The sequence below is a fragment of the Camelus bactrianus genome, chromosome 9 (assembly GCF_048773025.1).
Source record: "Camelus bactrianus isolate YW-2024 breed Bactrian camel chromosome 9, ASM4877302v1, whole genome shotgun sequence".
In the NCBI taxonomy this organism is placed as follows: domain Eukaryota; kingdom Metazoa; phylum Chordata; class Mammalia; order Artiodactyla; family Camelidae; genus Camelus; species Camelus bactrianus.
In genome coordinates this window covers 11,260,379-11,281,537 of record NC_133547.1, presented here as the reverse complement: position 1 = coordinate 11,281,537, position 21,159 = coordinate 11,260,379, and the positions used below count along the sequence as shown (strand labels likewise).

Sequence of the window (21,159 nt, the reverse complement as noted above, 5' to 3'; positions counted from 1 at the left end):
GTCCTCTTTAGACCAATAAGAGAACTATTGAACTATTGGCAATGAGTCAGTCGGATCATGAGGAAGACAAAAAATGCAGAGGAGAGGTTTTTCTAGGTTTTCTTACAAGATTATCTGCAAAGGGAGGTGGGAGGTTAACTTGGGTATCATCCCAATTTCATCCTTCCTGCCTTTGAGAGCTGTACTCTCCAGCCCAAGATCACTCCTCTTCGAGGCTCTTTCTGTCAGTCCTACCCTCTTCTCTGCATCCGTATGCCCGCCCCCAACTTAGCTCCTACCCAATCTGGAACCTCGACCCTGCCCCCAGGACTTCTGACCAAATCCGTTTCTCTGCTCCGCGAAGCATTTCTGTGCCGCCCCTTCCCACTGGCTCCGCCAATCGTTCGTCTTGGTCCCGCCCCTCTTTCACCGCCAATCGGCTCTATTGCCCCCGCCCCGTGTCCACTGAGTCCACCAATCCCTGCCTTCGGGAAGCGTGGCCAGGTATCCCGCAGCCCCAGCGGGTCGCGCCGGAGGGGGGTGGAGGCGGAAGTGGCGGCGCCGGCCCCGGGAATAGGAAGGAGCCGGGGCTGCAGCCCGAGTGGAGCGGCTGCCAGCCGAGGAGCAGGCGCGGCCGCGTCGCCATATTGCGGCCCTAAGTGGCCGTGACCGAGTCATGGCTGAGACCTACGGTAAGGGTGGTGGGCTGAAGTTAGGGTCTGGGGTCTGGGCCCAGGGAGGATGCGGCCTGTGGGTATGGGGCGGGGCTTTATACCTCAGGGGGCGGGGTCTGGTGGAGGCTGGGAGGGGCTTAGTGAGTCTGATGCTGAGCTTAATCGATTTGGGCGGAGCCTGAGTGACTGGTGTGTGGGCGAAATAGATCTGGGGCGGGATTTGAGGAAACCAGTCTTGTTGGATCATGGTGGGCCTTGAGGGAAGGGGTGGGCTTTAATATGTCTGGGCGGAGCCTGAGTGGATGGGGCGGGGCTGGCTGTGTGAATGGCAGGGGTCAAACTGGAAGGGCTAGGGGAACCCTGAAGGGATGCTCTGTACCCTGGGACTACTCTGGAGAGGTCTGAAATGCGGTTGGGGGTGAGTTGTCCTTGAATCAGGGGGTTGGGCTAGTGGCAAGGGGTGGGGCTTAAGCTTGAGAATAGGGGTAGGGTCTTGGGGAGAGGGAGGGAAAGAGGGAATGAGAATTGGGAAATCCAGATAGATGGATAGGAGGTGGGAGAACAGGATGCGGAAGAAAGAGCGCTGGTTTGGGAGTCACAGGGAGCTGCATTCACTCAGCAAATAGAGAAAAGCAGAGGGAACAAGTGCAGAGACCCTGAGACAGGAACCAGATTGTCATCTTCAGGGAGTAGACTGAAAGCTGGAGGCTAAAGTGGAATGAATGAATCAGAAAGTGGTAGGAGGTGAAGTCGTAGGGGGCAAGGGCAAGACTGTAGTCCTTGATGAAACGGTTTTCAGAAGGCTTTAGCAGTGTAATAGCTGATATCTTGGACTCTGGAGCCAGTTGGTCTGCGTTGGAATCCCAGCTTTGCCTAGCTGCAGGAACTTGGGAAAGTCAGTTAACCTTTCCAGCTTCAGTTTCCTCATCTGGAAAATGGGGATGATTATTAGTATACCTCCCTCACAGAGTTTTCCTGAGGATTAAGTGAGTTGTTGATGTAAGTAAAGATATTTAGAACTGTGCCTAGTATGTGGTAAGCACTATATAAGAATTATGTTAATTTTGTTACCCATTGTCCTGTGTCTGCCTGTGTCTGTTTCTCTCCCCGTCATTGTGATGTTCTCTCCGTTTCCATCTTTTCCTATGTATCTTTCTCTCCACATGGGTTTCCTTGATTTTGGCTCCATCTGCTCTCAGACTTCCTCTTCAAATTCCTGGTGATTGGCAGTGCAGGAACTGGCAAATCATGTCTCCTTCATCAATTCATTGAGAATAAGTGTGAGTTTCTGGGAGTGGTCCTGGGAACTAAACTGTGGGCATGGGTGTGGTGTGGGCAATAGGCAGCTGTCGGGGTGGGCAGGGGCAGGGCTGGCTATAGGTACAACTCCAGTGCTGGCTGCCTGGTCCTTACCTTGGTATGTGCTCTTTGCTAGGTCCTCCTTGAGCCTCAGTCATCCCAGCAATGACAATGGGTTTGTACAGGCTGAGGAGGCCTTGGGGGACAGGGAATCCTCTGAGTCCCTGCACTGCCTCTTCTCTCCCTCCCACTCCCCAGTCAAACAGGACTCCAACCACACAATCGGCGTGGAGTTTGGATCTCGGGTGGTCAACGTGGGTGGGAAGACCGTGAAGCTACAGATTTGGGACACAGCTGGCCAGGAGCGGTTTCGGTAGGTGGGCTGGGCTCCCAAGGAGAGAGAGTTGGGGAGAGGGGAGGAGTGTACAGAGTTACCTGGAAACATAATGATACAAGCAAGGAGACACTGAGAGGGCAGGCAAGACAGAGGGAGCGGGATAAGAGATTGTGATAAGCAGGTAGATAGAGTCAAAGAAAGAAGGCATGTTAGAGAGAGGATGACAGGGACAATGAGAAAAAGATTGAAAAAGGAGCCTAATGAAAAGTGAGGCAGGAGTATAGCTCAGTGATAGAGCGCCTGCTTAGCATGCCTGAGGTCCTGGGTTCAATCCCCAGTACCTCCATTAAAAAGAAAAATTTAAAGAAAAAACAAAACAAAACAAAACAAAAGCAGTGAGAGAGCCAAGGAGGGACCGACAGAGACTATGTGGGAGAGACTCATGGGCTGGAGAGATGGAGACTTGTCCCCAGGGAGAAACGAGGCCTGAAGATGCTTGGGGTGGGGCAAGGGGTAGAGATTGGCAGAGAATGAGTAGAACAGAAAGGGAAACTTGAAAGAGAGATACAAACACTCAGAAAGGGAGAAGGAGGGATCGGGAGATAAGGGGACTCAGAGAAACAGAGGTGAGAGACAGAGACAGGGAAAGTGGGACAGGTGTGGCCAGAGAGATGGAGGAATGGATGTTTTGGGAAGAAAGGGAAATGTGTGGGGCTCGTATGCCTTCAGGAAATGTCTGCAGAAAAGGTAATAGACACCCAGAAACCTGGAGTCTGAGAAATAGGGAGCAGGGAGAGAGAAACAAGGGAATCCAGGCCATGGGGACATGTGGTCCCTGGGCAGCAGTACATAGCTGCCAAGTTAATATCTGTGTGTTAGTTCTCTGTGTGAGGTACTTAGAGCCCAGAGACAGAGAGAGAGTGCAGGGGAGACAGGTGTGAGACGTGGGCCAGGTTTGCAGTAAGTACTCAACAAATGCTTGCGCAGTGATTGTGTGAGTTCTGGAGGGACCCAGCCTGGTGACACAGGGAGATGCATACAGTTGGCCACTCTGGGAAGGGGGCCTCCCCTAGACAGAGCAGGATAAGGCCAAGGGGATGTAGTTGCATAGTGCTTGGCCAGGACTGGGCAAAAGGGGTGAACATAAAATGCCGGCTGAATGAATGAATGAATGGGAAAGGGTGAGGATGAGAGAGGCAGAGTAAGACAGACAAAGATTAAAGGACAGTTAAACACACACACACACATAAAAGAAGGAGAAAGACACCTACCAATGAAGACGTATAGAAAGACAGGGACACACAGAGCCTCAGAGAGAGGGAGAGATGGAGACAGAGGTGGGCGGCTAAGTGAGAGATTGAGGGAGACAGAGAGACCACGAGTGTGAGAAATTGTAGTGAGACCAGACCACGGCCAGGTTGAGGGTGATGGCCCAGCGGTGAAGAGGGGGCCTCCGAACCACCAGTCTCTTTCCGCAGAGGGGGGCAGTCTTGGGCCAGACCCCAGCCTCGGGGGTGACTGGGTCCCCCTGGCCCCACAGGTCGGTGACGCGGAGCTATTACCGAGGGGCGGCTGGAGCCCTGCTGGTGTACGACATCACCAGGTGGGTGCACGGAGCGGGTGGGGCGGGGCCCGGGCTGCCTTCTCCTACATCTGCCTCCCCTCTCTCTCTCCCTTCTCCGCAGCCGGGAGACCTACAACTCGCTGGCTGCCTGGCTGACAGATGCCCGCACACTAGCCAGCCCCAACATCGTGGTCATTCTCTGTGGCAACAAGAAGGACCTGGACCCAGAGCGTGAGGTTACCTTCCTGGAGGCCTCCCGCTTTGCCCAGGAGAATGGTGAGGGCCATGCAATGGGCCAGCAGGGAAGGGGGATCCTCCCAGGAATGGGGGCAGTTCAGGGGGGCCTGTGGGCCTCCTGGCTCTCTGTGGCTCTGCTCAACAGGGGAAAGTGGGGATTTAGAAGTCTGGGTTCAGATCTGAGTGTTGCCACATGTGAGCTGTGTGACCAGCCTGGTCCTCAGTTTCCTCATCTGGAAAGTCAGGGCCGTAGCATTTCTGCCTCACATAGTGCATGATGGTTAAGGGAGGTGGTCCATGGGGAGCCCTCAGCACTGCCTGGAGGGATGGGCGCTTGATTAATGTTGGCTGCTCAGAAGGTTTTGACCATCATGGGGAGACAGCATGGGGTATTGGTATAAGGTGGAGACTGCAAACTCCGATGGCCCTAGGGGACAGGCACATTTCGTGAATAAGGGAGATGGGACAGGGTAGACCCCAGGTTAGCAGGCGCTGGCATTAGGGGAGTAGACTAATTAGGGGACTGACAGCCACATCAAAAGGTATGCAAGTATACTATGAGCAAAAAGACCACAAATAACAAATATTGGTGAGGATGTGGAGAAAAGGGAACCCTCCTACACTGTTGGTGGGAATGTAAACTGGTGCACCTGCTGTGGGAAAACAGTATGGCAGTCTCTCAAAAAACGAAAAATAGAACTACCTCATGACCCAGCAATTTCACTCCTGGATATATTTCTGAAATAAACAAAAACGCTAATTGGAAAGATACATGCACCCCAATGTTCATAGCAGCATTATTTACAATTTCCAAGATATGGAGGCAACCTAAATGTTCATCAACAGATGACTGGATAAAGGAGATGTGGTAAATGCACGCGCGCGCGCGCGCGCGCACACACACACACACACACACACACACTGGAATACTACTGAGTCATAAAAAAGAATGAAAAAATTTTGGGTTCTTTTTTTTTTTTTTTAAATCCCTCCCCACCCTTAACAGAGGCACTGGGGATTGAACCCAGGACATCTTGCATGCTAAACATTCACTCTACCACTGAGCTACACCCTCTACCCACCAAAAGAATGAAATTTTGACATTTGCAGCAACATGGATGGACTTGGAGGGTATTATGCTAAGTGAAATAACTTAGGTGGAACATCTGAGGAACAAAATGAGATGCAGCAGGTCCAAGTCAGAGTAGAGGTTGGGGACTGACTGAGGCCCTGACCTTCCGAGTGTCTTCCCCTAGAGCTAATGTTCCTGGAAACTAGTGCTCTCACTGGTGAGAACGTGGAGGAGGCTTTCCTGAAGTGTGCCCGCACCATTCTGAACAAGATTGACTCAGGTGAGGCCCCCAGCTGACCAGGGTGGGAGTGAAAGGCAGGGTCCAGAGGTCTCCAAAGGACCAGTTCTGACTTTTCCCCTCCTGCCAGGTGAGCTTGACCCCGAGAGGATGGGCTCTGGCATCCAGTATGGTGATGCTTCCCTTCGTCAGCTGCGGCAGCCTCGGAGTGCCCAGGCCGTGGCCCCTCAGCCCTGTGGCTGCTGAGACCTACGGAGCCAGGTGGGATACTGGGGACTCAGCGACTGCAGGGCTGGTCTCCTGGCAAAGGGGAGTACAGAGCAGAGACAGAGACACTGAAAAGGAGAGATGACAAGAGAAACAAGAGTGAGAAAGAAAGGTACAAGAACACTTGAGTTAAAGTAGCCACCTTCCCAGCCACAGGAAATCCACCCTCCTTTCCATCCCACTGCCGGCTCTCTGCCCTGGATCTCTGACCCTCCTATTCATAATCTGTGAAAGATTTCTCAAGTGCCTACTATGTGCCAGGCCCTGTTCAAGGCACTGGGGATATGGCAGAGGGTAGAACAGACAAAAATCCCTGCCCTGGTGGAGGAGGCAGGCAATAAACAAGATACATAAGTAAACTGTGTAGTTAGGGAGATCAGAGCTGTGGAGAAGAATAAAGCAGGACTAGGAGGGTGGGGAGGGGAGGGGTGGCATGTTAAACAGGATGATAAGGGGAGGCCTCATTGACAAGGTGACATTTGAGCAAAGACCTGAAAGAAGTGAGGGAGAGGGTCATGTGGGGACCTGGGGAGAGAGTGTTCTAAGCAGAGAGAACAGCCAATACAAAGGCCCTGAAGTAGGGTTGTGCCTGGCCTGGGTGAGGAAGTCCAAGGAGGCCAGTGTGGCTGGAGTGGGTGTGGGTGTGTGTGGGTGTGTGTGTGTGTGTGTGTGTGTGGGTGTGTGGGTGTGTGTTGTCGGGTAGATGAGCAGGACATGAGTTTGGGGTGGAGGCAAGCAGATGAGTTAGGGCATTGTGGGCCCTGGGGAGGACTCTGGCTTATACTCTGGGTGGGATGGGAGCCATAGGAGGGCTCCAAACGGAGGGACAAGATCTGATTCAGATGTTCACAGGGTCCCTCTGGCTGCATATGTAGGAGAGACTGTGGGGAACAGGGGTGGTTGCTGGGAGGCCAGGGAGGAAGCCACTGCAAAGCTGAGGTGAACCGCTGTGGTGGACAGGACCAAGGTGGGGGCAGAGCAGGGGCTGAGAAAGTGGGTAGGTTGGTATTCTCCCTGATCTCTGTCTCCAGTCTTGTCCCCTCTTGATATAGTCACTGAGCCTTCCTAAAGCACAAATCTGATCTGCCCCTTCCCTGTTGGAAACCACCATGGCTCCCAGGGTCCATGGGACACAGCTGAAGCACCTCAGCCTGGTGTTTGACCCTCTGCAGGGGCTGTCCCCTGCCAGCCTCACTGGCCTCAACTCATACCTCTCCCCACCTGACAGGCCACTGTGGCTACACTGAAGTTCTTTCCCTTTCTCTGGGTCTTTGCTCCTGCTGTTCCCTCTACCAGGAACACTTTTCCTTCCCTCTCGTCTCTGGTAACTGCTTCCCCCTCCTCCAGGAATCCTTGCTTGTTTCCCTGTGTTTGGTCCAAACTCCTTGACAGGCTTGAACGATCCCACAGGATTTGGTCGCATCCCCACTTCTCCGGGGGGGGGGAACATCTTGCTGATTCTCATCTCTGTGCTTCATGCCCACCCCCTTCCCCAGCCATTGGCAGCTCCAGGGTTGCCTTGGAGCACAGTGGTTAGACTTGGGATATATGTACTTTGAAAGCAGAGCCAACATAAGTTCCTGATGAATGGATATGGAATTTGAGAAAGAGGAGTCATGGGTGAACTCTCTGGGCAGTGCCCTCTTTTCCTTCCAGGCCTTTGCATCTGCTGTGAGTGCCTGGGTGTGCCTGTCCCCCTGCCTCCTTTCTGCCATCCAACATCAGGTCTCTGCTAAAATGACTCTTCCTGCAGGGAACCTGTACTGGCTTCCCAAATGGGGTCACTCCCTCTAGACGGGCGGTCTCACAACTGCTCCTCCTTTTTAAAGTGTTCAACTCTGTACACTTGATCATTGTTATCCGTACAGTTTTGTCTTCCCCATCTGAGAAGGGAAGGAGGTGAGAGATCATAGTCTACAGAGCTGGGATGCCTGTGTTTATACTCCAACTCTGTCACTTCGTGGCTGTGTGATTCTGGGCAAATTGCTTAACCTCTCTGGGTCTTGGTTTCCTCACCTGTAAATGGGGCTGAAAGTAGTACCAACTTCATGAGGGTGTTGAAAAGATTAAGTTACTTCATGTAAAGTGCTTAGAACAGGGCCCAACTAAGACGTGATAAATGAGGGCTGTTTATTAGTTTTCTTCTTATCCATTTAAAGACTCTGGGCTGTGTACTCGTCACCTCAAGACTTAATTTTGAGTCTGTTTTCGGGTTTGCCCTCAGTGTAATAAGACAGTGCATTTTCAAACTTTGTTGACTGCAGTCTGCAGGGGGAAATATATTTTATATGTTGATCTAATACAGTCATACATGTATAAACCAAAGTTTTCCTTGTACTAATATTCTTTTTCTTAAAATCAAGGTGAAATTCACATAAGTGTAGCCATTTTAAAGTGTACCATTCAGTGGCATTTAGTACATTCACAAGGTTGTGCAGCTACCACCACCGTCTAAGTTCCAAAACATTTTCATGACCCTAAAATGAAACCCCATACCCACTCTCCATTCTGCTCAGCATCTGGCTCCCACCCACCTCCTTTTTATCTCTGTGGACCAACATTCTTATTACATATGAAGCGCTCTGTTATTCTCCATTCTATTTTATCTATTTCAATTTTTAAAAATTGCTCAAGGCCCACCAAACTGATTTCCCAATCCCCAATACAGTGTTGCACATTGGAATCACCTGGAGAGCTTTATGAGCAACTGATGCTCAGGCCTTACCTCAGAGATTCTGAAGTGATTTTGGGATTTCTAGAAGCTCCCAGGTAATGCTATCTGGAGCCAAAGCAAGAACCAAAATGTGTCTCCTCAGTCTGGAAAACACTGGAATGAGACCTAGAGCTGGGGTGATCCAGGAACACAGACAAACACAGATGCAAAGGTGAGGAGACAAAATTTAGAAATCGCCATGGCCTTCTACAGACTCAAGGAGACAACTCTCTGAGGAGAATAAACAGAGAGGTGCACGTGCCCTCAGAGTCAGAGCCCCAAGTCACCTTCATGGACAGACAAGCCCAGACAGGAGGGCAGGAAGAGACCCAGAAATGAGGCAGACACCAACTGGACAGGCCCAAGATCCCTCCAGTTCACCGCACACTTTTCTTTCAGCTCAGCTGTTCTCCAGGACCAGCCCTGTCCTTCCGGCTGGGGCCCAGACCCAGGCCCTGGGAGGCCGAGGCCCTCACCTGCCCTGGCCCCAGAGAAGCTGCCCTGCCACCTGTCCCCCTTCCCTGGCCTGGTGGGGCCTGGCTGAGGGGCAAGACTGAGCCACGGGGGAAGGGGGAATCAATACCTGCTGCTGCTTCCTCTGTCTTGGCTAACCCCTGTTCCCCCAAACTCCTGATCATACTCAAAGAGTTCCCAAAGCCTGAAACCAGGGCCATTTGGCCTCAGCTCCCCTGGCCCTGCTGTTGCGAGTACGTGTTATTTATTACCTGGAGGCCTGTCCTGTCCCCATCCTGCCCCCATAAAGCATTGTTTACACCTGTGTCATGGCCTCTGTCATTTTGGGGTGGGAGGGAGGGGAGACTGAAGAGGTTCCAGATGGTGTTTGTAGCCATGTTTTGGGGTTGGACATGGTGTGGGGGTCTACCATGACTCTGTGGCTTAGGTGTCTGTCATGGAGGGAGTTTGCCTGCATATGTAACACTGATGTCCCTTTGTGATGTGTGTGTGTTGGGATCTGTAGGAATGTCTGCTGCTTGTGTGTGTGTGTTTGTGTGACACTGTTGCCTGTGACTACTCTGTGTCCTTGGAAATTGTGTCCATGAGGCTGGTGTTGTTTGAGACACCAAGGCTAGGGAATGAGAATTCAGGCCTGTTCGTGAGCCCTGGGTCTGGGCCAGGTGGGTGATAGCTATCTATGCATGTCTGATGTCTGAAAATCCGAGGAAGTGACTGATGTTTGGTGTGTGACTGTGTATGTGTGCCCTGAGATCTGTGTGAGTTTTGGTGTGAATTTGGCTCTTTTGATACCTGACCATGAACCCTGAAGACTGTGTGGGTCTTTCTGCAACCCTGACTCCTGTGCAAATTTGAGATCGGTATGTTATTCCTGTGTCGAGGTGAACCTCAGATAACTGCACATGCTGTACCAGAGACAGGTGCAGCGCGCTCAGGACATCAGGACACTCCCAACTGCTCACCCACCACCAAGTTGTCCTTAAACCATCGGGAGGCCTGAGTCCTGGCTCAGCCTGGCTGGTGGTGAAGAGGGCAGGGTATTTAAATAATCTCATCCGCATAGTCCTCCCAGGCTAGGTCGTCTAAAATGTTCAAAAGACTGAAGGCTGTCATGCGAATGTCTTCTCTCCGTAGCTTTCGTCATAATTGTCCCGATGGGACACAGCAGAATGGGTCAGGATACGTTTGCACAGCCTTTCTGGTCATCTCTCCCTCCTCGCAAGGACGTTCCTCCCTTTTTCCCTCCGTTATAAAAAGTCCTTACGTAAATTACTGGTGTGCAAATTTACATACATTTCCCAACTAACTGCGCAGACGTTTCTCAGTATCTCATTCCTATTCTTGGGCTGTGAGAAGGCGGGGCTGTCCATGTAAATAATATCGACGATTTGCATGCCACTCCCCGATCAAGCTACTCCTCTTTCTGCGCAGGGCTCTTGGCTCAGAGGGGGGTGGGCCTGTCTATGTAAATATAATTATTTGCATCCTCTCCCACCCTTCCTTGGCAATATATGTGCAGAAACCACCCCCAGCTTTGGATCCAGCCCTTCCTAACGGCGTTCATTCTCTCGCGCAAAAAGGGCGGAGCAGAGGACGCAAACAAGCCTTGCATCGGTAACGGGCCCACTTCCCCTTTCCCGAGGATGGGGGTCTTCTGAACTTCCTCGCCCCGCCCCGTGTGGCCCGCGCCTGCGCGCGCACCTCCTTCTCCGCCCGGGCGCGATCACGTGCCCACCGGGCGAGGCGGGGGCGGAGCGTCGCGGGTGGTGGGGGCGGGGTATGGCGCGCTGTGCGGCGCAGGGCGGCTGGCACAAACGGCGGCGCCGCGGCCGTAGGAAAAAGCTCGGTAAGGAGAGCGCGGAGAGGGAAGGGAGAGGGGAAGGAGAAGGCGTTCGAGTCGGGGCGCCGGTGGGAGCCGAGTGGGGAGTTGGGGGCCGCTCGGGGCACGCCTTGGTGGAGCGTGGAGACCCTGGGGAGGGTGGGGGTGGGGCGTGGGGGAGGGAACGCGCGCCGGGCACGTTGAGCGCCGGCCGTTGGGGGGGGGTTGGGGTGGGAGCGAGGAGCTCGCGGCGGGCGGAGGGGGATGGGAGGGGTGGTGGCATGGGGTCCAAGCGGTCCCTAGGCCCTACCTCTGTTGCCTGCTGCGCCCTGAGGGGTCCCAAGGCCCGCACTGAAGGGACTTGGGAGGGGAGCGCTTTTTACCCTAGTCCTGTCCCCAAAGCGTGAACCTTCCTCCACCCTTCCCTCTGTCGCTGTGGACCCTGCTCCCACGGCTCTCTTCCGTCTCTCTCTGTCTCAGGACCTCCCTTCCGTCTGGGTGTGTGTCAGCCCCCAACAAGCTTCCTCCTGTTGGGCCCAGGTCGACCCCTCCACCCCGTTCTGTCCGGCTGTCTCAGACCCGCCCTCCCATCTTCTCTCTGGTGTGTTTTTCTCTGGGTTCCCCAGTTTCCACTGCCTGTGGATCCCCACATTCTCATGGTCTTCCAGGCAGATCCCCACCCCCTCCTCCCCGTCTGTTTGTTTCTAACTCTCCTACTCCCCCCTTCGCCATCGTTTTCTACTTAAGGTTCTCTCTTCTGTCTGTGGGTCTGTGTCTGTCCGAAGATGCTCTGTTCCACAGCCCCCACTGCAGCCCTCTGTCTTTGGGTCATCTACCCAGCCTCCTCCAGCTGCCCCCCTCATTGACCCTTGTCTGTCAGTGATTCCTCCCAAATTCCCAGAGTTTTCTTCCCCACGTGGCCTCAGGTTTTGGGGTCTTTGTAACTGTGTATCTTCCTTTCTACTGCCCTTAGCACTCCGTATCCCTTCCCCCAACCTACCTGCCTGTAGCTCTTCTCACATTCCTTTCTCTCTCTCTATCTCTCTCTCTCTCTCTCTCTCCAGCCACCTTGACAGGTCCCTTGTCAAGTCCCTAGGGACAGCAGAGGACTTGGGGACCAGCAAACACCCCTAGGGCACGGGAAAAGCCTCTGCCACCTGCCCTGCCTCACCCTGCCGCACGCCAGGCCCAGCCGCCCCAGCCCCCGGCTGCATCAAGTGGAGAAGGAGGAGGTGGAGGAGGGTGGCACCATGGGCCTGGGCCGTGCCCTCCATGCCCGGGAGATGAAGACATTGCTACCATGGACAGCCCGTGCCAGCCGCAGCCCCTGAGTCAGGCTCTCCCTCAGTTGCCGGGTTCAGTGACAGAGCCCTTGGAGCCTAGCCGGGCCAGGATGGGGGTGGAGAGTTATCTGCCCTGTCCCCTGCTGTCCTACCACCGTCCAGGAGCGCCTGGTGAGGCCTCGGCGGGGAGTGGGACCCCCAGAGCCACAGCTACTTCCACCACAGCCAGCCCCCTGCCAGAGGGCTTTGGTGGGCAGGATGGCGGGGAGCTGCGGCCACTGCAGAGTGAGGGTGCTGCGGCGCTGGTCACCAAGGGGTGCCAGCGACTGGCAGCCCAGGGCGCCCGGCCTGAGGCTCCCAAACGGAAATGGGCAGAGGATGGTGGGGATGCCCCTGCACCCAGCAAGCGGCCCTGGGCCAGGCAGGAGAACCAAGAGGTGGAGGCAGAAGGGGAGGGCTGCAGCAGTGGCAATGGTGAGGGCAGCGCTGGGCTGAGGGAGGAGGTGCTGCCCTCTGCTCCTGAGCGCCTGGCCCTGGACTATATTGTGCCCTGCATGCGGTACTATGGCATCTGCGTCAAGGACAACTTCCTGGGGGCGGCACTGGGCAGCCGCGTACTGGCGGAGGTGGAGGCCCTGAAGCGGGGAGGGCGCCTGCGTGATGGGCAGCTAGTGAGCCAGCGGGCTATCCCGCCACGCAGCATCCGTGGGGACCAGATTGCCTGGGTGGAAGGCCATGAGCCGGGCTGCCGAAGCATCGGTGCCCTCATGGCCCATGTGGATGCTGTAATCCGCCACTGTGCTGGGAGGCTGGGCAGCTACGTCATCAACGGGCGCACCAAGGTGAGGCTGCAGGGACCTGGTGTGGGGGGGGTGTTGGGGGTGGGGTAGGGGGCTGCCCAGCACTTGTTTGTTGGGTTCTTGGTCTCTGAGCACCAGTGGGTTTGGAGACAGGCTTCTGAGGTAACAAAGGGGTTTAGGCAGCTCCAGTGGAGGGGGTGTTGGAGTTCAATGTGGGCTCTCATTCCCTGTGAGCCTTAGTTTGTGCACCTGTAAACCATGGGTTTGACCTGTAGTCATAGTCGGTTCTTCACCTTGCCAGGAATCCTCTTGAAGAACCTGGGAAGACGTGCTGACATTCATGGCTCCACACCTGTACATGGGTCATGGTGTAGTTCCCGGCTCCCTGATGTCTGTGCATGGGTCCTAGACCAAGGGTGGTCAGTTTAGACAGGCACATGTTTCTGTCTCCGTCTGTCCATCTGCACCTGTCTGTCCTTGTCTTCATTCTCCCCTGTTTCCTTATCTTTTGATCCATACCTGTCTTTTCCATCCTATCCACTATCTGTCTCTGGACTGTCCATTCTGTCTCCCAGGCAGGAGAACCAGGAGGTGAAGGGTGGCCATGGGGAGGCTGATGCCAGGCAGCGGGAGGAGGCACTGGTGCTGAGCTGCATTGTTCACTGTATCCCATACTCTGGCATTTGCATTAAGGACAGCTTCTTGGGGGTGGCCATGTGCTAGCCCAGGTGGAAGTCATGTCTTCATCTTTCTTGACCCTCCCTGCCCTAGTTCCTGCCCTCCATCTTTCCTTTTCTGCCTATCCCTTCATCTTGTCTGTTTCTGATCTGTTTCCTTGACTCTCTGCCTTTGTGTTTCTTATTGGCCCGTTTGTCTTGCTTTAGAGTAGTGTTATTAATCTCTTTTTGGAACCTGGGTTTTTTTGTTTTTTGTATTTTTTTTTTTTGAGAATCTGCCAAAAACTACAGACCTTCTCTTAAGAAAAATGCTCATTTGATCGGTGTTCACGGGCAGTCATCAGGACCTTCTGGGTCTCCAGCAGCCCATTCGAGAACCTGGGATCAGGAGCCCTGCACAAGACAATAGTCCATAGGGCCTTTTTGGTCTGCTGAAATGTTAATTCTTTTCGTGTAGGGTGTAGGCCCTGGCCTTAAGTCCAAGGTTTGGTGATTTTTGGACAAGGCCCTGTAGGGAGTGCCCACTGCACAGCACCAGTGATGCCTGGCTGACGGCACAGACTGTGTTCTGCCCTGCGGGCATGAGGCTGTGCTGCTGCTGTCCCCTCCCTCCTTCCTCTCCCTCAGATCCCATCTCGGGTGCTGCCTCTGTGCAGCTTCTGTCTCAGGCTGAAGCTGGCTCAGAGACCAGGGCTCCCCCGGGGCCGAGGCCAGTATCCTCCCCACCCCAGTTGGAACTTGTCCTACTTCCTTCTGCCTCCTGTTACTTGATAGCTGGAGAGCCAGGGGCAGGAGAGAGCAGTGAGAATCTCTCTGGCCACAAGGTGCTCAGCACCTTCTCCCCAGGGTCACCAATCCTCACAGGAGGGAGATGGAGGGGAGACCACAAGATTGAGTGGCCCAGGGCAGGATACTTCTCTGAGCCTCTCTTGGCTCATCCACAGAATTGGAAAACCAGGTTAAGTCCCCAGCTAGTCTGTGGCCATTTTAGGAGGGGAGAGGAGGGAGCAGATCTCTTTTCCTTTGGTGCCTCTGATGTGGCTGGGAATGGGTCCTGGAGGGAGGGGGTGGGGGTTGGGACTTTTTTAGCCCTGGGAGGTAGGAACAAGCCTGGCTGGACTGAGAAGGGAGAGGAGGAGCCAACCCAGTCACTGGAGTTCCTCTCAGACCCTCCCCTGCCCCAGTGAGACAGCAACTTCAGGCTTCCCCACCTTTACAGGGCAACATATGGGCTTCCTCCCCAGGCTCTGGAGTAAGACAGTGTGGGGTGCTGAGGTGGGGGACCACGGTGGTGGTGGTGGCACGGATTCCCCATGTGGCTGCAGCCCGTAACAACCTGCCTCTGGGTCTTCCCTGGATGCAGCTTATGTGTTCTGCCTTTGCTCCTCTCCTTAGTTCCTCCGCTTAGTCGACCTGCAGGTGGGAGGGAATTGACTCCCACTGGCATCAACGACCACCATATGGGACCCCAGGAGGCCCTTTTAAAAGCAGTTTGGAGGTGGGATCTGCTGTCATTGGCTCAGTCCTGAGATTCTGACTTGGGGGTATGCTTGTGCAAATGCTTTTGAGGGGGTCTTGGCACGTTGATCCTGGTTGCCCTTTCCCTGGGATGGGAGGGTGAGGAGCAAGTTTCCATGTCACTCTCCTTGTCCCTTTCCCTTGTGAGGGCAGGAGATACAGATGCTTCTCTGGGACCAGAGAATGCACACATCACCCCTGCCACACACACACATACAGATGAGTGTAACAGGTCTTTAAAGGGCCTGTTTCTGTGCCCTTTACAGGCACAAGTCCCATTCCATGCCAGACTACAGAGGGTGTCCCTGCCTGCATGGTGGGAGACCCTGGAAGGGTGCCCAGGGCAGGATGGAAGGGAGGCCTTGAGACCTAGAGGTGCGCTTTCAGTCAGGAGCTACCCCCGGGCACTAGGGAGACAGACCTGGCCCTAGGGGCCGGTACTAGGGAAACAAGTACCTGTACTGATTTTGCACTGAGAGGGGTGGAATGGGAACTAAGCCCAGGTGCCTTCTGCTAGAGCACTCAAGGTGCTCCTTGACCCAAGACCTGAATAACAAGGGGGATGTTCCAAGCAGGAGCAGAGGCCTTGGGGATCAGCTTGGCTTAGTCAGACAAGAGCCAGAGGGCTGCGAGGCTGGAGATGGAGATGAGGCCAGTGGCCTTGGAGGCTGTGGTCAGGAATTTATTCTGGGATGCAGTGAGGAACTGAAGGGATTTGAGCAGTGGCAAGCTGGAGTAAAGGGTCTCTGGCTGCTGTGTGGGGGAAGTGGCTGCGGCACTGGACCCCCTTGCCCCACCCCATCATGCAGAACCAGCAGAATCTCTGCTTGGATTCTAACTGGGGAGGTCTTCCCCGTCCCTAATCAGTGACTCATTGATTGCCCCCCTCCATGTTCCCCCCCCACCACAGCTGTGTTCTTTCCTCCCAGTGAAGCAGTTTCTCAGAGCACTGACCCGTCTGCAGGGAGTGAGCAGTGGAAAAAAGGTTCTCCTTTGGAACTTGGGGGACAGGTTCTTGCTGTCATCTTGCTGTCAGAAGTGTGGCTCTCTACTAGGTGGCCATACCAAGTGGCAGCCCTTCTGGCCTCTCTTTCCCAGGGCAGGTGCTATGGGAGACCAGGTGCACATGTTTAATGTAGAGCCATTTTCCGTTTTTTGCTGGGGGTGAGCCCTGGGGAATAATAAGTGGGGAGGAGGCTGAGATGTTGAGTCAACCTGGCCTGCCATGGGGTGCCTGGCAAGCCTCCTGTTTGGCAGCACATGCCGATCTGTTTGAGAGTGTTTATCTTGGGGCTGTCTTAGCTGGCTGTGGCCCACAGGTGTAGCAGCTTTAGTGAGGAGCAGTGGCCAGCGGAGCCCCTCCTGGCATCAGTGTGGGGTGGGGTGGATCAAGACAGATGGTCCCTAGCTGGGGAGGAGGTGGGGGTCTTCATGCCAGTGCTCCCCTGTTTGTCTCCTCAGCCCTCCCAGTAGCTAGGGGCAGAGGGTCATTTCAGCCCCTGCTCTGGCTTTCCATCACATGTCAGGCACTATGCGGGGTGCTCTTCCAGGCATTTATCTCGTTCGTGACCTGTGAAATGGTTGTTAGCTCCATTTCACGGATGAGGAAACCGAGACAGGGAAGTTAAGTCACCTGCCTAACATGACAGCTCATATGGCAGCTCTGAGACGTGAACCCAGGAGTCAGGTCTGCAGGAACACCTGGGCCCTTTCCCTCACACCACATCTTTGAGAAACCAAACTCTTAGTTACTCATTGAGCCGCATGTTGGTGCCAGACTCCAGGTGTGGATGGGGGTGTGTGTGTGTGCGTTCTGTGTAGTGGGCTATTGAGGCCCAGGAGCTGAGGTTTCTGGCAGATGGGGGGTTGGCTGAAAAAGAAAATCTGAGCACTGGAACCGTCGAAGCCCAGAACACTTGAGGAGTCAGGGAGAAATGAGGGGTGAGAAAGAAGGTAATGGCTGCTTTGCCAAACGTCCTTGACTGCTAGCCTCAGTAAACCCACCTCCATCCTCTCTGCCAGGCCATGGTGGCGTGTTACCCAGGCAACGGGCTGGGGTACGTGAGACATGTGGACAACCCCCATGGCGATGGTCGCTGCATCACCTGTATCTATTACCTGAACCAGAACTGGGACGTCAAGGTAGGGTGTTGGGGGTGGGGTGGCGTGCATCGGCTTGGTTTTCCACTCCCAGCTCCGCTCCTAGCGTTGTCCTGTTCCTCTTCTCAACCCATTCTGGGCTGTGTAGTCTGCCTGATGGCTTTTCTTAGGAAGTGGCACCTCTCGCACCTCTCTCTCCAGCTCACTGATGGCAGCTCCCCCTCTATGGGGAATGGTGCTGTCCGCCCAGCCCCCAGCCTAATAAACACTTCCCCCACCCCATTTCCTGTTTTTGGTAGCTTCCTGCAGATCTCCATGGTGATGCAGACTCTGGGCTGTCATTCATTTTAAGAGCCTGAATGGCGGGGAGGGGGTAATGTGTGTGGCTGCTATGCCCCCTGATGGGTTCCTGGGGGCCCGGCAGTGCAAGGCCGGACTGGCCACCTCCTGCCTCATCCTCTGGCCTGCCCTCAGGTGCATGGCGGCCTGCTGCAGATATTCCCTGAGGGCCGGCCCGTGGTAGCCAACATCGAGCCACTCTTTGACCGCCTGCTCATTTTCTGGTCGGATCGGCGGAACCCTCATGAGGTGAAGCCAGCCTATGCCACCAGGTATGATCCATACTTTTGGGGATATGCCCAGGTGCTCCCACTGTGTCAACAAAGTCTTGTCAGATCCCTGGAGTGACTAGGAAGTAATGAAATGCTGAGAAGGGGCCTAGGTGGTAACAGAACCAGGCTCAGAAGGTGGACTCTAGTGTCACTATGGATCTGGTGGCTGGAGTTAAAGAAGAGTGATCTCTAATCGCCCTCTGGGGCTGCTCTGGTCCCCAGGTACGCCATCACTGTCTGGTATTTTGATGCCAAGGAGCGAGCAGCAGCCAAAGACAAGTATCAGCTAGGTACCTCCTTCCCAAATGGCATCCCCCTTCCTTAAGTCCTCCCTATTCCATGTACTTCACTAGGCCTCAGGCCACCTCATCAGTCTCTCACTGAGTCCTGCCACTCATTTTCCCCCATCTTTGACCACTCTCCTGGTATCCCCAGCATGAGTCCCATCTCTTCTGCTCCTTTCCCCATATTCCCAGGTTTCCTTGGCCTTTTTGTTCCTTCCCTGATGACTCACCATCACCATCTTCTGTCCCCTGTCACCCCCAGCATCAGGACAGAAAGGTGTCCAAGTACCTGTATCACAGCCGACCACGCCTACCTAGTGGCCAGCCCCAGAGCTGCATGGACAGACAGCTTGCTGTGACTTCGAGAGAGCCTTGGCCTGGTGCTTCCTGGCCAGCAGCCCACCAGTCTCGGTGCCTGCTCCTTCCCCGCCACTGCCGCTGCTTCTGACTTTGCCTCTGTCCTGCCTGGTGTGGAGGGCTCCGTCCATCACTGAGGACCAAGGAGGAGAGACTTCTGCTGCCCTGGGTTGGGGGCTGGGGTTATGACCTGGGCAGGGGCCAGTGTTGGGGGCTACCATTACTGGATTCGGGGGCTTGTGTCCTGCTCTGTCTGGTTGTGCCCCTCTCAGGTTTGGAGAGCTGGAAGGAGGCATTGCCACCTCCCACCAGGATGCAGGATTTGGGGTTGGGGTGAGTCATGGCCTCTTGCTGGCAAAGGTTTGTGGGGGGAGTATCCCCGAGCCCCCCACTCTTCCAGCCTGGAATGTGAAGTGACTCCCCAACCCCTTTGGCCGTGGCACCTTTTGGACTTGGCTGCCGCTGCTTGGGCAGAATCAAAGGTGCTGGGAGGAGCATGGGTGTGAAAGTCCTGTCAGCCAAGAAATAAAAGTTTACCTCAGCTGCACACATCTGCCTCTGGCTCCCTCTGGGTAAGGAGAAGCCTCTATATGCAGTTCAGAGCCTTTATTGACCAAAGGGGTTGAGGAGCTCTGAGAGCCAGTGAGCAGAGAGTGGCTGAGCCTGACCTCAGTGGGCCACAAGGCAGAGCTGGAAGGCTGGGGGGACATTGCCCAGGCCAGTGCACTGGGTGAGGTCAATGTTGGGGGGGGGGCTCCCCAGAGGTTGCAGGCAGAACAGCTGTAGAATGAAGGTGAGGAAGAGGAAGGTCTCCAATAGGGCCAGGCCTGCACCCAGGCACATCCACTTTCCTAGGGACGCACATGTAGGGTGAGAAACCCCTGTGCCCCAAGGATCATCCAGACTGGTCACCTCCCTGCCCGGCTGATACCTGGGGCAAAGGGCATGAATGCATTGTTGCTCTGGAACTAGCACTTGTTCAGGAAGTTGGTGGGGTTGAAGCATTCTGGGTCCTTGAATTGGGTGGGGTCCCAGTGCACAGACACAAGTAGAGGAATCACAAAGATGCTTTGGGGTGATATGCAATGGTTACCCTAAAACTTGGCAAGCGACTGCCTTCCACTCATCTAAAACCCCATTTTAGAAGCTCTTGGCAAAGCAAGCCGCCTTTCTTGGTCCCAGGGCTATGTGAGTACTGTGATCATGCCTGCTCATCTTCATTAATAGGCCCTCCCCTGTCCCTGCGCAGACCCCCCGGGTTTCAGTGGGCACCTTGGGCAGAAAGTGGCCACGCAGGTGGACGTTGTGGGTGAGGGAATGTGGCAGCTCCAGCGGCAGCACGTTGATGAAGTGCTGGATCTCGTGCGGCACGGCGTTGGTGTAAGGCAGGCGGTGGCAGTCCTCCAGGTGTGGGGCACGTATCCGACTTACCGCGGCATCCAGATCGGCCTGCACTTTGGCTGGAGCTGGCAGAGTATGAACTGAGTATGCCCCAGCCCCCAGCCATCCCCAAACCCTGGCGCCTTCATCCCTGACTCTCCAGCTCCCAGACCTGCCACCTCTGGATACTTGAGCAGAATGGGGAGCCCATAACGCAGATTGGTGCTTGTGGCCTCAGTGCTGCCAAAGAGGTTGTGTGTCTTCATCACCAACGTCTCCTCCTGGAAGTGGCTCTCCCGGTCCTTCTGTTCCTGTGGGCAGAGGAGATAGGTGCTGCGCTTGTCAGGCTTATGCTGGTGGGCAGCAGGGATAGAGTTTAGGGCAGCATGACCCTTCACCTTATCCACCTGATCCAGGAAACAGTCGATGAAATCGAGAGTCACCCCAGGCTGCTGCCTCTGCTGGTGCTGCTGGATTTGCTGAGAGATGAAAACCCGAAGGTCCGTGAAGTTTCGGAAGATTTGGTGGTGCAGGCCGGGAGCCAGTCCAGGAGGGAGGGGAAAATGTACATTGAGGGGGATAGGGAATCAATACGACACTGAACAATACTACTAGTTTACCCATGGGAAGACTGGACCAGAATTTTGATGTTGTACGTTCCAGAATTCCAAAATTCTAAAACTGTCCCATTCTAATGATCCAATGTAGGTCCGTGGACTAGGGATTTGGCAGATTTGGCACACGAGGGAGATACTGGTGCCGACCCTCTCATCTCGCCCCATCTGGAGCTCGTGATGTGGAAGGTGTCATTGAAGAGGTCCAGGAGCTTCAGGAATTCCGGATCCTCGTAGCCATAGCGGTTCCCAAAGACCACGGAACAGATAACACGGCATTATCCAGTAGCCGTCGGTGGTCGAACGGGGCTCCTGGGAGTGGGAACAAGACAAGGTGGTACGCTGTGGCTCCACCCCTACCTAGCTCTTGGGCTTACTGGCTTCTTTCCACCTAAACGCTTTCCCTCGGCCCTTTCTTGTCCAAAGGCCACACCCACAACAGGTCCTTTTCCGACCAGGCCTCACCAACGGTGGCTTGAAATTCGCCAAGCAGACAAGCTGCCTCTTCCTGGACACGCTTCTCGATGGTCCGCGTTTCCAGACCGAACCCCTTAAGTGCTCCAAGTGCAAAATTGCGCAGGGTTTGCCACCGCTGCCCGTTGGAACACTAGATGCCTGGGGGTGGGACAGAGAAGGGGGCGGGCCGGGGAGTTAGCCCCAACCCAACCCGGAAGCATCTCCAGTAGTGGAGACGACTTCCCGCAACCTTTCGTTCTGCTTCTTTTCCAGGCCTCTTGGTTGCCACCCCAGCCTTCTCGGCCCTGTACACGCATTGGCCCCACCTCTGCTGGTCCCGATCCCTGACAAGTGCTTGCTCTCCTTGACTTGGACTTTTAGACTTTTCACTTCTATTGGCTGCATG

At 54.8% G+C, this 21,159-nt stretch overlaps 2 protein-coding genes across 3 annotated transcripts; both read left to right on the top strand.

Annotated features, from left to right (window-relative positions):
- The first annotated feature begins 49 nt into the window (after positions 1 to 49).
- RAB4B (RAB4B, member RAS oncogene family) lies at positions 50 to 9,159 on the top strand. Its single transcript, XM_074369628.1, has 8 exons — positions 50 to 671; positions 1,853 to 1,933; positions 2,211 to 2,325; positions 3,830 to 3,892; positions 3,975 to 4,129; positions 5,347 to 5,442; positions 5,531 to 5,661; positions 8,780 to 9,159. The coding sequence occupies exons 1-7, from the start codon at positions 656 to 658 to the stop codon at positions 5,644 to 5,646; spliced, it is 642 nt and encodes a 213-aa protein (XP_074225729.1). The 5' UTR covers positions 50 to 655; the 3' UTR covers positions 5,647 to 5,661; positions 8,780 to 9,159.
- Positions 9,160 to 10,552: 1,393 nt separating this feature from the next.
- EGLN2 (egl-9 family hypoxia inducible factor 2) lies at positions 10,553 to 18,852 on the top strand. Of its 2 annotated transcripts, XM_074369625.1 has the most exons (6): positions 10,553 to 10,700; positions 11,738 to 12,798; positions 16,974 to 17,093; positions 17,526 to 17,662; positions 17,885 to 17,952; positions 18,209 to 18,397. In XM_074369625.1, exons 2-6 carry the CDS (start codon positions 11,974 to 11,976, stop codon positions 18,262 to 18,264), a joined length of 1,206 nt encoding a protein of 401 aa, XP_074225726.1. In that variant the 5' UTR covers positions 10,553 to 10,700; positions 11,738 to 11,973; the 3' UTR covers positions 18,265 to 18,397. The 2 variants fall into 2 exon arrangements, with proteins under 2 accessions (XP_074225726.1, XP_074225727.1); XM_074369626.1 differs by lacking the exons at positions 17,526 to 17,662; positions 17,885 to 17,952 and having other exon boundaries at positions 18,209 to 18,852.
- The last annotated feature ends 2,307 nt before the right edge of the window (positions 18,853 to 21,159 follow it).